We start from the raw sequence: 14,682 nt of genomic DNA on the forward strand, positions 1-14,682 counted from the left end.
GCTCTAATGAATAAAATCTTAAAAAAAAAAAAAAAAAGGAAATTGGGGGTACCGGGCTGGCTCAGTCTGTAGAGTACATGACTCTTAATCTCAGGATCATGAGTCTGAGCCCCACATTAGGCACAAAGCTTATTTCAAAATAAAAGGAAATTGATTTAAATATAACCTATGGCATCTAAAAATGTCAGACTTAGAAAGTGCTTCTAACACTCCCTTAACTGGCCTCAAACACACCCGAGCTGCCAGAAGTCAGGGGACACCCGACAGGACAGGATCGAGCGACAAGGCCCCTAGCAGGGCACTGGGACCAGATGTGAGTGAGAGCGTGTAAAAAATGGGCACAGTCTCCAGCATCTTTGCCTTTTAATATAAGATTTGTTTTCATCATTTCTGAGTGTAACACATTTCTTCTAAAAATAGAGCTCTTTGCTTGTTCTGAAACTTAACTTCCACTTGGAGGTGACAGGGCATAAGGCTGACTGTAGTCGTGGGGTGACGCGGGTTCCTGGTCACAGACTCTTCACGGGACTCTGGATGCGCACGGCGAGGAGTCGTCCACTTCAAATCCATGGTACTGAAGAAACACGACAGAAAGTTCCGAGCTCCCATCCACGCCTGGCGTGGACCCACCCGAGCACGGCTCCCCCGGGCCACGGGACCAGATGGCAGCAGCCCCTCCCCCAGGAGGGGTGGACAGAAGGATCCTGCACACGTCCACCAGAAGAGGGCAGGGTCCCCTCCGAGCACACAAGTTAAGAATGGCAAGTGCACAAACACACAAGACATAGGGACACAGGGCTGAGGATGTGACACTCCTGCCCTGGGCCAATGCAGACCTGGATTTAATATCATGGAACTTGCTGGGGTTTTCTCACAATACAGATGAAGAGTGAGAATCTCCCCTTGCCCCCAAGAAGAGCCTGGTTAGCTCCTGAATCCAAAGATGCCCTTGATGTATCCAGTGAGGCCACTCTTGGTCTTCTGCTCCAACTTGTCCTCAAGAGGTGGGAATGCCACATGGTTGAGGGCCAGGTCAAAGAACAAAGGCTTGCAAGGAATGGGCTGGAATCCCGGTGGGAAGTGCACGAGGTTGGCTTGCTTGGTGACGAGGGAAGGGTCCAGGCAGAATGTCTCAAACCGTTCGACCAGAGGCTGGGAGTCAAACCAAAGGGAGGAACCCAGGTGTTAATCACAGACCACAGCGGAACATTCACTACGTGCTGAGCACACAGAGCCTACGTGGGCTACCTCACTTCATCCCCACGAATCTGCTACAAGGGTTCTGTCACGTCCCCATCTCCTAGCTGAGAGTCACTGAAACCTAGAGGTAGGGAGAGGCACGGGCCGGGACTGGAGCACGGGCATAGTGGATCTGCCTGCCAAGTTCCTAGCCAGTTGCGCTGCACAGCACACGTTCCTAACCTCCTTATCTGGGGTCATCTGGCTGACATGAACAGACCTTATACAGGCAGCTGCGAGGTCTCTGAGCAAAAGAAGGGTGTCTGCTTAGAAATGAAGGGTTCTTGCACCTGGGTGGCTCAGTGGGTTAAAGCCTCTGCCTTCAGCTCAGGTCATGATCTCAGGGTCCTGGGATCAAGCCCCGCATTGGGCTCTCTGCCCAGCAGAAAGTCTGTTTCCCCTTCTTTCTCTGCCTGCCTCTCTGCCTACTTGTGATCTTTCTGTCAAATAAATAAAATCTTAAAAAAAAAAAAAAAAAGGAAAAGAAATGAAGGGCTCTCTGTTCAACTGAGCACACATTTCTAGTGAGTTAACGAATTCTATTCTTCATTCCTCAAAAGCCACAGCCCAAAAACATACCTTGTTGTCCTTGACTTGGGAGGAAATCTCTGTTTGGTGGGAGTCACTTGCATCTGAAAGTTCCACAGGGATTCGGTAAGAACAGGGAAAAAACATGCTACAGTCACAAATGACACATGTCACACGTGTGGGTTCTAAATCCCAAGAGCAAAAGCAGCAACATGTGGGCAAGTCAGCCCTTTCCTTCCTGGGCCAACGTCTGCTAAGCAGTACAGTAAAACAGACGATAAACCCTAGAAGCAAGGTTGTCATGCCAGCGGAGCCCCAATGGTTGTAAGAAAAATATGTTAGGGAAAGGGACAACGAACTGGTTCTCTAAATTCTTCCACACAGGGGTGCCCGGGTGGCTCTGCTGGTCAAGCATTTGCCTTCGGCTCGGGTCATGATGTCCCAGGATCGAGCCCCGCATCGGGCTCCCCGCTCAGTGGGGAGTCTGCTTCTCCCTCTAACCCTCTCCTGCTCATGCACTCGCTCTCCATTCTTGGTCTCTCTCTCAAATAAATAAAATCTTAGAAAATAAATAAATTCTCCCACACAGCTTGATGCCTTCATGTGGCAGAAATAATGGCAGAAAGAAATAAAAATCTTACACATTATGGGACTGGGGTAGGGGGTGGGACAGAGGAGGGATGGCAGCAAAGGAAATCTGGGAACACAGTCAGCACGTAACACGCAAGTGGCTCACCCAGGATCGCCGCTGCCTGCAGCGAACACTTCTCTGACCTCACTTGCGTGATGAGCTCTTGCACGTCGGGCAGGTCCTGTAACGGTTCAGAAAACACGGACTCACCAGCCAGAGCCGGGCCAGACAAGTGCGCCAAACTGACCCAAGCTGAGTGATCCCACCCTTATTTTCACAAGATTTTAGACTTTATAAATGGTTTATCGTAAAAAAAAAACAAACAAAAACAAAAAACGCTAGCTTGGGGCATCTGGCTAGCTCTGTCAATAAAGCATGTGACTCTTACTCTCAGGGTCGCAAGGTCAAGCCCCACAGCGGGCAAGGGGCGTACTTAAAAAAACAAAACAAAACAAAACAAGCACTTGGGGCGCCTGGGTGGCTCAGTGGGTTAAGCCGCTGCCTTCGGCTCGGGTCATGATCTCAGAGTCCTGGGATCGAGTCCCACATCGGGCTCTCTGCTCAGCAGGGAGCCTGCTTCCTCCTCTCTCTCTGCCTGCCTCTCTGCCTACTTGTGATCTCTCTCTGTCAAATAAATAAATAAAATCTTAAAAAAAAAAACAAAAAAAAAAAAAACAAGCACTTAAAGCTGTCTTCAGACAGGCAAAGGATGCCTTAGCCCAAGGGATGATGCCGGGAGACAGCAGGGAGGACAGCAACACGAGCCAGCAGCGTGTCACGGCTGCTACAACGGGCCGGCGCTTTCCGAGCAGCTCACGCAGCCGCTAATTCCATTGTCATCATCACCCTGAATGCAGCCGTACTCTGCTTTGCAGAGGAGGAGACTGAAGCACGAAGGGCCCCCAAGGCAGGCTGCAGTCTCTCCCCTGGCAAAATCCAGAAAGATCTGAACCCTCCTGCCCTAAGCTCAGACTCCGGTCAGACAGGGATCTGTACGCGCTTCTTTCCTGACTCCTGGGATATCCATGCACACAGTCTCCTCCACATGCCGGCGCCGAGGACACCCCAGCATTACGCTGCCACCGTGCTGGTCCCGCACACCCTCGCCTACTCCTTCCCATCTGCACCTTCACTTGAGAACTCCTCCATCCGGCATGCAAGCCTGTGGCTCGACAAAACCTTACGCTGAGGGCAGAAGCCTGGTGTGTTCATTGCCCTGGAACCCAGCACTGCTCTGAGGGAACAAGTGAACGCCCAGAGAACCGCGGCTCCCTCGCTGGCCTGACCAGGGCAATCCCAGCTCGCCTTTTTTAAACAGTCTCCACTAATAAATGCACATGCCCGGATTCTGTGGGCCGGCTGGGGCTCTGATCACAACACCACCGCAGCAGTCCAAAGCTTAAGAAGCCAGCTGTCGTTCAACAAGCAGGAACACTAAACCACCAGGTACTTCTGATCAGCAGGTAAGCTCTGAGGTACACCCAAACTGCCCTGGGGGAGGGGTGCTAAAATGCAGATTTTGACTCAGCAGGCCTGGAGTAGGGCCTGTCTGCATTTCTAGCAAGTTCCCAAATGCTGGTGATGGTACAGGTACACTTTGTGGAGAAAAGCTTCATCAGTGGTTCTCAACTCAGCTGCACAGCACAATCACTGAGGTTTACAAAATCCCAGTGTGCACCCCAGACCCCGCAGGGATTAGAACCAGAATCTCGAGGGGTGAGACTCAGACAGTCCTCTTTTAAAAATCCCAGGTGAGGGGCGCCTGGGTGGCTCAGTTAGTTAACTGCCTTTGGCTCAGGTCATGATCCCAGGGTCCTGGGATGGAGCCCCGCTTCAACGGAGGGCCTGCTACCCCCTCTCTCTGCTGCTCTACCTATGTTCTTAATTTCTCTGTCAAATAAATAAATGAATACCTAAAAAAAAAAAAAAATCTTCCCAGGTGACTGTAACATGCAGCTGAATCTGAAAACAATACTTCACATTTATTTTAACCCAAGGAATGGCTTTCCTTCTTAGTACCCGCGTCCAATCGCAGGCCTGGAGCGCGGCAGGGAGTTAGAGCACACAGCTCTCAGGCGCTCAGGGCCGCCCCACACCCGCAGCTGGCCAGGGAGGACGGGCCTCACCACACAGCCTCCCTGGGCTTGGAGGCAAGGAGCAGCGGCGCACCTTTAAGCTGTTCCTGAAGGCCCCGGCGTCAGAATGTACTTCGTTTGCATACTTCAGGACTCGGTCGTACAGGACAAGGGCTTCGCTCCACTTCTTCACCAGCACATAGGACTGAGCAATGAAAAAACACCTGGCAGGGAAGGGAAAGAGCCAGAGTATTCTAGAATAACAATTAGCCAAGATTGAGACTTTCCTTGAAGTGCAGGCTCAATTTTAGATCTGGAAACAGGCTTCTTAAACCTTCTTAAACCTCAGGATCACTGCAGGGAAGACCCTGACACTGCCCATGCCCCAGGTTACCAGGCGGCCCTCCACTCTTCCCGGCACTGTGCATGTCCCACATGGTAACAGACCCTCTGTCTTCTCCTTCCTTTCTGACTCTGCGGTTCCTCAGGAGGAGCGCTGCGTGGCCCGAGTACGAATCCCACCCACTGCCCACGCGTCCGGCCAGCTCGCCCATCCCTGCTCACTTCTTTTTCAAAAACCCAACCCAAGAACCCACTTCCTAATGGAAACTATTCCACTGGCGTCAACAGAGCCTCAGGGCTGCTGGTCCCTGGCAGGCCATGGGCCAGGAGGAGAGCTAACAAGCGCGACGATGGGGCATGCTGGAGAGCCGGAGTGCCGGGGTGTGAGGGCCGAGGGGCGGGGTTCCACTCCCGGCTCTATTCTGCCCACACCCTTCTCTTGCTCCACGCGGCCTACCTCCAACTTACAAATAACACGACTCATTTAAGAACAAAAACAAAAAATGGAGGGTTAGCTTTCTCCTGATTCAGTTCAGGTCGTACTCTGGTTCTGTCAAGGAACACCTTTTCCTATACTTGTTCCTTCTCCGCTGGAGGAAGGAGGGAAGAGGAGGGAGCTGACCTTTAACTTGTGCTCCCCAACCTCCCCCGCCCTATCCAAGGAGCAAATGACATACACTGGAAACTCCCAGCCAGTACCTTCAGCAAAGATGCCCCCCGAACATGCTGGGCCGACTGTTCTGACCACAGGCAAGGTAATCAGACAGCCAAGCCAACAACCCAGTCTTCTGGAGTCTGGCCCATGCCCCAAGGCTTACAGAGCCAGCGGGCAGCCCAGGAGAGCCCCATCTGCATCATGGGACCTTACCTATAAGCCTTGAACACCAGCGTCTTGAGGCCTATCTCTTTCTGGAAGGCTCGGTCCTCCTCTAAGCCAGGAAGCTGGAGCAATTCCACCAGATTCTGCACGAGAGATGCAACAAGGAAACTCATGAAGAGCAGGGTGCAGACTGGGTTTCTGACAGGAGACCTTGTAAAAACACACATGGGCAAAAAGGCCAAGCCAGAAGTAACGGGAAGGTCTGTGAGGAGCGGCTTAGCAGCAGCCACACCTGGTGTCACCGCCACCCCCTCTCAGCTCCTAAAAGCCTGTCTGTCCTTTCCGTCTCAGCTCACACCTCACCTCCTTCCGAGATTTCTCAGACCAAGTCAGCTAGTGGGCATCTCCTGGTCTGATCTGTCAAGACTGGCGCTCCGGCTGGCATCTCCCTTAGAGGCCTGGATGGTGCATGGACACGTCCCTCAATCTTACTCACTGACCAACTCCCAGCGGGCCAAGACTGTGGCCTCAGGAAGTCCCCCAGGAGAGAGGACCTTGCACAGCTGAAGCGCTCAGTGGACCCCGAGGTCGCTGGTCTCTACGCATCAACACGCCAAGGCTGAGCGAGAACCAGGCCTCTCCTCCTGAGCCACCAAAAGCTGCTGCTGGTCCCAGCCCTTCGCTACACAGAGCTAGGTCATTCTGTGGCCAACACATGCAAAGGACAGGATCCGGCGGCCCAGTCCTCGAGGGTCACCTGTAGAATGATGTCATAGAGCCGGATGAGGTCCTGGGGCCGTGGGGAGCGCTTGCTGTCATCTTCCGGCTGCGACCGCAGTGCCTTCTGCAGCCCCTTGGCCATGTTCTCGTTCCGCCTGACGGCTGTTGACAACTTGATGTAAGTCAGGTAGCTGGAATGTACCACACGTCAGCTCAGGTTATGCTCAGGGAAGCTGGTGTTCTGAGAAGAGCACTGGGTCACAAGCTGGGACTAACCTAGGGGAAGGGCGTGGGGGCGAGGGCGTGTCACTCAGTGGGCCATGTGACCGGGGCCTCAAGCTCAAGGGGGCCCTCAATTTTGGCAATTCGCCGGCAGATCTGCAGGGGCCGGGATGACACCTTATGACGAAATCTGATTTCAGTTTGAATTATATCCTCTGTTTGTCTTAAAGAGCCACAAAGCTACTGACTTCAGAGGTCACAGTTAGTCCTTGAGATGATCCATGGATGGCAAGCCGTTCTGGGAACAAGGATCAGTTAACAGCCTGGCCCACATTACAAGACGCAGCGCTCACACAACAGCTGCTCCTGCTCATCTGAGGACCTTCTCTTCTCGGAAGACACTAAGGAATGGGTTTCCTTGGAGGGTTCTGCGTACCGAGCACCTGCACATACCGGAGACTATGCCTGCTTATTTTATTTTATTTTTTAAGATTTTATTTATTTACTTGATAGACAGAAATCACAAGTCGGCAGAGAGGCAGGCAGAGAGAGAGGAGGAAGAGAGCCCGATGCGGGGCTCGATCCCAGGATTCCGGGATCATGACCGGAGCCGAAGGCAGAGGCTTTAATCCACTGAGCCACCCAGGCGCCCCTATGCCTGCTTATTTTAACTGTACTACCTGCAAAATCTCTTTTAATATCTGGGGACAAGAATACAGTAACTGAAAAGTCTGTTTAAAAAGGATTTGTGGGTGGGAGGCTAGTATTTAGGGCTCGAGATCTCCATTCTTCTCTGGTAGAAGAGTAGAGGCACCCTTGGGAGAGACACAGCCTGGGGACAGCTATGTATGCATAGTTGACATCAGGGCTCCATAGTGAACACTGGGGATTAAGAGACTGTCAAGTCCTAGGTTCTGGCCCCCTAGCCTTCTCCTACTCGGCTTCTAGAACAAGAGCTGCTGGTACATTCTAGGGATCTGACTTGCCCACAAAAGGGCCCTCCAAGATTGTGGAGTCAGGTTCCTGGGTAGAAGGGCAGAAGAAAAACACCCCCAGTGAAGCCCACAGCCGATAAGCCCTGCCCACAAGTGCAGAGTTCCCGCCACACAAGCCATATGCTTTAACAGGAGATGTCGAAGAATCACCAGTTAAAAAAATATCTAACAAGATAGAAGAGACCAAAATCGAGGGTGGGGGGTGGAAAGCAACTTGGGAGAATCAGACTTTGCAAGAAGAAGGAAATTTCAGAAAACTATTATTAACTTCAGAGAGGGACTTTCTGGTCATAAGCTTAGAATGAGAAACTTTTACAAAATCAATATTTAGGCGTGACTGGGTTGTTCAGTCGGTTAAATGTCTGCCTTCGGGTCAGGTCATGATCCCAGGGTGCTGGGATCCAGCCCTGAGTCAAGCTCCCTGTTCACTGGAGGCTCTGCTCCTCCCTCTGCCCCTCTAACCCATCCCTGTCTACACTCTCTCTCTCTAATAAACAAAATCTTAAAAAGAAAATCAATATTCAAAGGACACGCACAAGCCCTCAGAAATTAAAATAGTGCATGAAATGAAAAGGCCTATAAGGAAGTCAGCTGGGAGTTCGGGAAGAGTCAGGGCGGGGAGTGGGTGCAGAGCAGGAGCGAGAGCTGTCCCGGGAAGGGGTACAAAATACCTAAATCCAAAAATCAGTAAGGAGGAACACACACACGTCATGTGGACACAAAGGTAAATACCAGGAAAATTTGTTTAAGGAATTAAAAGTGGCTGCTTTGGAGAAATGGGAGAGAAAGGTCAGGAGATGGGTTTTCCTGAAGCTCTTCAGAAAAAGGAGATTCTCCAAATATTATTTAGAGCAGTAGAGGAATGTAGATGCCTCTTTGGAAAGTTTTATTAAAATCCAAGAGCGACCTGATTCCTGCTGTCAAACTGTCAAAGCTGGGCTCCAGTTCTTTTTTTTTTTTTAAGATTTTAAAAATTTACTTATTTGACAGAGAGAGAGCTGAGTACAAGCGCAAAAGCAGGCAGAGTAGCAGGCAGAGGGAAAGGAAGAAGCAGGCTCCCCGTTGAGTAGACAGCCTGATGCGGGGATCAATCCTAGGACCCCGGGACCGTGACCTGAGCCGAAGGCAGGTAATTGAACTGACTGACCCCTCAGGCACCCCCGGGCTCCAGGTCCTGGTCGAAACCCACGATGCTGATTCCAGCTAGATGTGAAGATGGGAGTATGAAGCCAAGGGTATGGGGGCAGCACAGTGTGAAGGTTTTTTGAGCCCTGTTAAAACTCTGAGGGTCTTTTCAAGGTTAGGAAGTTGGATCAACTCCTGATTCTGACTCTGTGGCTGTTGACAATAAACATGTCCCTTACCCTCCTGGGCTCCGCTTTCTCACAGGACTGCTGAATACTAGAGAGCAAACGGCTGTTGTTGCTCGATACCCCTCGGTAACGCTGGCACTCCATTTGACGTTCGCTAATACTGAATTCCCTAATCTAGATCAAGGAGATCAAGATACAGGGAGGTGTTTTTACCAAAGAGGGAGGGGTTAGGGGAATGGCTGAAAACAGTGCCAGGTTCATGAAAAAAGTTACGACCAGTAAGTAAGCAATGAAGACTTCAAGGTCACATGGGGTAGAACATCTAATGAGAAGTGTAGTTTTCCCAAGTCAGTTGATCCTTCTCTCCAAAGAGTCCCAAAACTGTCACTTTTCCTTCCCTCCCCTCTTCAGGGTGAACAGAATGATCCACACTCTAAACAAAAGTAAACTTGACAAGGTGATTTAAAAATGTGTATGAAAGAGCAAAGGGACAGAAAGAGTTCAGCCGGGCCTGAGGAAAAACCTGCCGGGGGATGAGCCCCACCAGCCACCAGGACTCGAGGCACAGGCACCTGCTGTGCTGCTGCCAGTACGGAAGGTGGATCCGCAGAGCAGAAGAGCGTCCAGAGAAGAGCACGCGAGGAGAAAGCGGGCCGCGCGCCGGATGGAGCCGGCGGACAGGCCGATGTGTCCGTCAACTGCCCCGGAGCCATCCACAGCCTCGTGGAGAAAACGTGAAGCAGATCCTTATACCACGCTCAAAAACAAACTCCAGAGAGAATCAAACTAGAGTCGAAACAGAACTTAAATGCAGAAGGGACGAAAGCAAACATCTGGAACACAGACGAGAGAGACTTTTGGAGCCTGACACGGGGGGCCGTTACCTCTAGGAAGAGAAAGAGGAACCACCAGTGTGGGGCCACAGGCAGCGTCAAAGTCACCAGCCGCATTCTCACTCTTAATGTACAAAATTTAAAATTATGCGTAAAATCTTATGTGTATAATAACATGCGAACGCAATAAACGCAGTAACATACAAATAACATACAAACACGTACTCCTGTACGATAAAACATACATATATACATTAGCATTTGCTATACAATAAATCAGAAATTAAAACTATGCTAACGTTATACACACTCTTTCATTCGAAGGATCTATTTTACTACTGTGTTAAAAATTTAAAAATTAAAAGCCTTACCTGTGCAGGTACTGAAGATTAGATACCTTCCCCGACTCCCCTTCAAGGGTGTAATCTCTCTGTTTCTGTGGAAAGCAATCAAGGCAGAGATAAAACAGATGATCCTATCCTTGGCTCTGACCACCTCATGCCATGGTGTGGTCCCCAAAGTGCCTGGGAACACAGGCACAGGCTCTAGTAAATTACGGGTCCTAAAATATCAAAGATCTCCTGGGCATATTCTAGAACAAGGCCACTCACTTGTCACTGGCATCTAAAAACTGGACTTAAGCAGGAGAGTTCAGAGTAATGGCCAGTCAGGCTCCCTGTCCACTGCTCCCATGTCCAGACCCAAAGCAGGAAGGCCAGACAGTCCAGGCCCGTGGCACCATTTTGGGGTTTGTGCCTTAGACCTACATTCCGAGATCCAACCCCTCAGGCTGTCAGCTCAGCCTTCTGTGGATGGCCGAACAACGGCTCTCAAAGATGCACAGGTCCTAATTCCAGGCGCCGTGAAGGTGTTACCTCACACGTAGGAGACGGGACGAAGTTAAGGATCTCTTCGTTAGCCTGGATTATCAAGGTGGGATCAGCATAATCACAGGTTTCTTCTAAGAGGGAGACAGCAGGGCCAGTGACAGAGAGAAGGCATGGGGACTGAAGCAGAGGTCGGAGAGGAGTGACGGGCTAAGCTGCTGGCTCTGAACACGGAGAAGGGGGCCACAGGGCAAGAAGTACAGGTGGCCTCCAGAAGTTGGAAAACGCATTCTCTGGAATGCTAGAAATGGACTCTTCCCTTAGGACTTCCAAAGGAAGGGCACCGGGGTAGTTATGCTGACTAAGCATCTGACTCTTCGTTTTGACTCAGGTCCTGATTGCAGGGCGGCGGGGTCCAGCCGCGGGTCAGGCTCCACGCTTAGCACGGAGTCTGCCAGAGCCCTTCCCCTCCCTGCACCCCCCAACTCTGCCTAAAGTAAGTGAAATCGTAAAAAAGACAAAAAACAAAAAACCCTTCCAAAGGAACGCAGCCCTATGAACCTTTTTAGATTAACAACCACCCAAAGCTGTGAGAGAAGAGATCTGTGTTATTTTAAGCCACTACGTTTGTGGTCATGTTCTAGCAGCCACCGGGGAAACCTCAACACCTTGATATCACCATCTTCATTACACTCTGTGAGGGGTCCCTGCAACTGCTGTTGGGTTCAAGGTGAGTGATGGAGGGCAGGGCTCGCACATACCTGTTATGTGGGTGAAGGGAGGTGAGATATACAAAGGCAGCTTGACGGGAAAAGGGAATGGGAAGACAGCTTAACAAATACTTAGTGAACGTTTTATACTCAAAGCACCAGGGACAGATGCTAAAGTAAATAGCTGCTTTTAATACGCTTATAATTGTGGGGGAAAAAACCCAGAAAAATAAATATAAAACAATATACAAAATGTTAAAAAGCAATTCTTGATTAACTACTGAACAAAAATTACAGCCACAAGTACCAGATACTTAGAACACGGGGAGCTGCTGGGCTAGGATGGTGCCGGCAGGCTTCTCAGAGACGAACTATGAGCCGGACGCTGAACACCACACAGCGTCTGGACAGCTGACAAGGGAGACGAAGGACAGTCCGGTGCGAGGGGAAAGGAGACAGTGGAGGAGAGCACCGGGGTGGGGAAGGCACACCCACAGGAGGGTGAGTACCGCAGCCGGAGCCGGAGGACCCAGCGGGGAGCAGGAAAGTATGATCTGGAAACAGACACCAGTTCACAGAGTTGGAACTGCACTTGTTAAATCAATGGCTCTTGAGCAGGGTGTACACAACCCAAAGAGTGTGGTGTAAGAGGAAAATCAGAGCTGCTGCTTCTTTTTTTTTGAAGATTTTATTTATTTATTTGACAGAGAGAGAGAGAGATCACAAGTAGGCAGAGAGAGAGAGTGGGGGGAAGCAGGCTCCCTGCCGAGCAGAGAGCACAATTCAGGGCTCAATCCCAGGACCCTGAGACCGTGACCTGAGCTGAAGGCAGAGGCTTAACCTGCTGAGCCACCCAGGTGCCCTGAAAATTAGAACTTCTATTTTTCTCATTTCTTACAAATAAACACGTCAGGAATACAGGCTCAATTTTACTTATGGGCTGCATTATCAGGAAAGTTTGGAGCCCCCTGCTCTAGACCTGGGAGATGGGATCTAGAAAGGTCCCCTGTTTGCTGCTGGCAGGAAAGACCTGGAGAACTGAACCCAGACCAAGATGGGAAAAGCTGTCAGACCTCTGTGGCAGTCCAGGAATAGGACAAAAGGCTAATCAGAAACAGGGCAGGGGTGAGGGATGGAAAAATGGAGAGAAGTCAAAGGGAGAGCTAGTAAGTTCTGGTGACAGGGAAGAAAGAGACAAAGACAGTCCTGAGGTTTTCAGCCTAGATGCCTAATGGATCACAGTGACATCAGAGAAAGGGAGCACTCGAAAAATCCACCTGGAGCCATGAATTTGTGACTAAAGGCTTAACAGGGAATAAATGAACCCATTAGGAAGAACAGGATGGAGAGAAAATTCCTCAACCTGATGGAGTTCAGAGGCTTCTGTCGTTTGTCAGCCCATCACCAAATCTAAAAATACTGTGGCTACGAGTCTGTGCACTCAAGACCACTGCCCGCCCATCCCCCCATCCCCACCCGAACAAGGCACACAGACCTCCTGAGAGGACCTCAGCCCGGAGCAGGAGCCAGTGGCCCAGCTGATAGTCCCACCTGATCCGGCTTGAGCTCTTCCCGAACGGCCTGGATGGCGTCCCGACACTCACTGAGCATGGATTCAAACAGACGCTCCTTGGTTTCTTCACTTTCAGCCTAAACAAAGGCAGTAAAAAAAAGTTTTCCTCTGAATAAGGCAGAGTGGTCCAACGGGAGGGGGCACAACCCTGCCGTGACTCCCCCCCATTATACACACACACATCCAGCCAGGACACCCCAAAGCAGAGATCGTTTCAACTGTCACGAGTCTCCACCACATTAAGACTTTTCTTATAGTCTTATTTATTATTCATATAGAAATGGAATGGTACACACACACACACACACACACACACACACACACACGAAGTGAATGCACGGAAAAGATCTGCGTAACTGATCTGAAACAACCAAACAACAGATGCTTTACATTCTTTCCCATCACAGAACTTTCTACTTCTTCCCTCCACCAATTCCACCTCTGCTCAGGACCTGCCCCTGACATCCCTGAAACGCCACATTGGAGAACAAATGGTGCCAAGCTCTGCTGTGTGCCAGCAGGGATACCCGCATGAACGTAACCCCAAAGACTTGCAGATCTTGGATTTCTTTTAGGTCCAAGCAAGTGAGGAATGTCCCTAACCAAAACCAAGCCAAACATTTATTTCTCCTAAGGATCACAGGAAGATCCCTTCTCCACAGAAATCGTGCACTTGGGATAGTCCCTGTGGCTATGCTGTGGTTGACAGTCTTTGCACAAGGTCAAGGGCGTTTGCCCCTCTGCCGGCCTGCTGGGTTAAGGGAAAAGTGATTCATTGACAGAGCACCTGCCAAACCACATTACTATTCTAAAGAATCCGACTGAGCTGGTAGGAGTGGTCAGAGGCAAAAAAGAGATGAACTTGTGCTGCCGGCAGACCCACTGTAGCAGGAAAACATCAGCACTCCATTATTATATTTGACTTTCCACGGAAACATCCAAACTAATCTCTTGACATTCAACTGACCTCTAAGACAGCCCAAAAGAAAACCCATTACGGCCCACTCCTTTAGGAGGCTGGTAGAGGCTTAAAAAAAACCCTTTTCTTCTCTTAAGAACGCTAACATTTTCCCTAGTTTACAGTGTAGGGGGAAAAAAACTTCCTTGTAAGTTATGCAATCTAAATCAAACATACTTTTCTACTTATATTGCCTTTCCTGTTGCTCACTAACTTAGGAAAAAGTCAGGGGCGCAGTCATTCTATAAATCTCTCAAGGCAAACACAGCCACTATTAATTTACTGAAACCTAAACAGCATTGTCCAACAGAACTTTCTGTGATGGGGTGCCTGCCTGCCTCAATCCAGGGACACATGTGACTCTCCATCTCCAGGTTGTGAGTTCGAGCCCTGTGCTAGATGTAATTACTTAAAAATAAAATCTTTATTCGGAAAAAAAAAAAAAGAACCTTCTGTGCTAATGGAAACACTCTCTCGCTGTCCTGTCCTGCACAGCAGTCTTCAGCCACATGTGGCTACTGAGCATTTGAAATTTTCATTAATTTAAGCGTAAATAGCCAGAGATGTTCAAGTGTCTCGTGTACTCAACAGCGCAGAGAAACACTTCACACAAAACACTGCTAAGGAGCACGTCAAGGTAGCAAGACTCTTTGTAATAACGGAATCAAACCTGCGGGCCAAACGTCTGAAGGACAAATCCTGTGGACCAACCAGGGCAGCCATGGAACAGCTAACAGCCGGAATCGGATCTGTGAGCAGACTCGGCAGCAGGTGTGCGCGTGGGGGCACGGGCACATACACACGCGTGCATGCTCAAGCGTGCCCCCCCACGCATGGGGGCACAGGCGCACACACACGCATGTGCAAGCACGCACACACGGGCACACACGGAGCCA

General features: G+C 50.2%; 1 protein-coding gene across 3 annotated transcripts in view; it reads right to left on the reverse strand.

The window, feature by feature from the left end:
• Positions 1–778: 778 nt before the first annotated feature.
• Positions 779–14,682, reverse strand: part of SRP68 (signal recognition particle 68) — a 34,621-nt gene continuing 20,717 nt past the window's right edge. For all 3 annotated transcript variants that reach the window (XM_032319791.1, XM_032319793.1, XM_032319792.1), the window contains 8 exons: positions 12,807–12,905; positions 10,090–10,154; positions 6,393–6,546; positions 5,684–5,778; positions 4,568–4,697; positions 2,504–2,579; positions 1,819–1,871; positions 779–1,152 (listed from right to left, as the gene is read on the reverse strand). In XM_032319791.1, the coding sequence (XP_032175682.1) occupies positions 925–1,152; positions 1,819–1,871; positions 2,504–2,579; positions 4,568–4,697; positions 5,684–5,778; positions 6,393–6,546; positions 10,090–10,154; positions 12,807–12,905 (900 nt within the window). In that variant the 3' untranslated portion in view covers positions 779–924. The remainder of the gene's footprint in view (positions 1,153–1,818; positions 1,872–2,503; positions 2,580–4,567; positions 4,698–5,683; positions 5,779–6,392; positions 6,547–10,089; positions 10,155–12,806; positions 12,906–14,682) is intronic.

The sequence above is a fragment of the Mustela erminea genome, chromosome 18 (assembly GCF_009829155.1).
Source record: "Mustela erminea isolate mMusErm1 chromosome 18, mMusErm1.Pri, whole genome shotgun sequence".
In the NCBI taxonomy this organism is placed as follows: domain Eukaryota; kingdom Metazoa; phylum Chordata; class Mammalia; order Carnivora; family Mustelidae; genus Mustela; species Mustela erminea.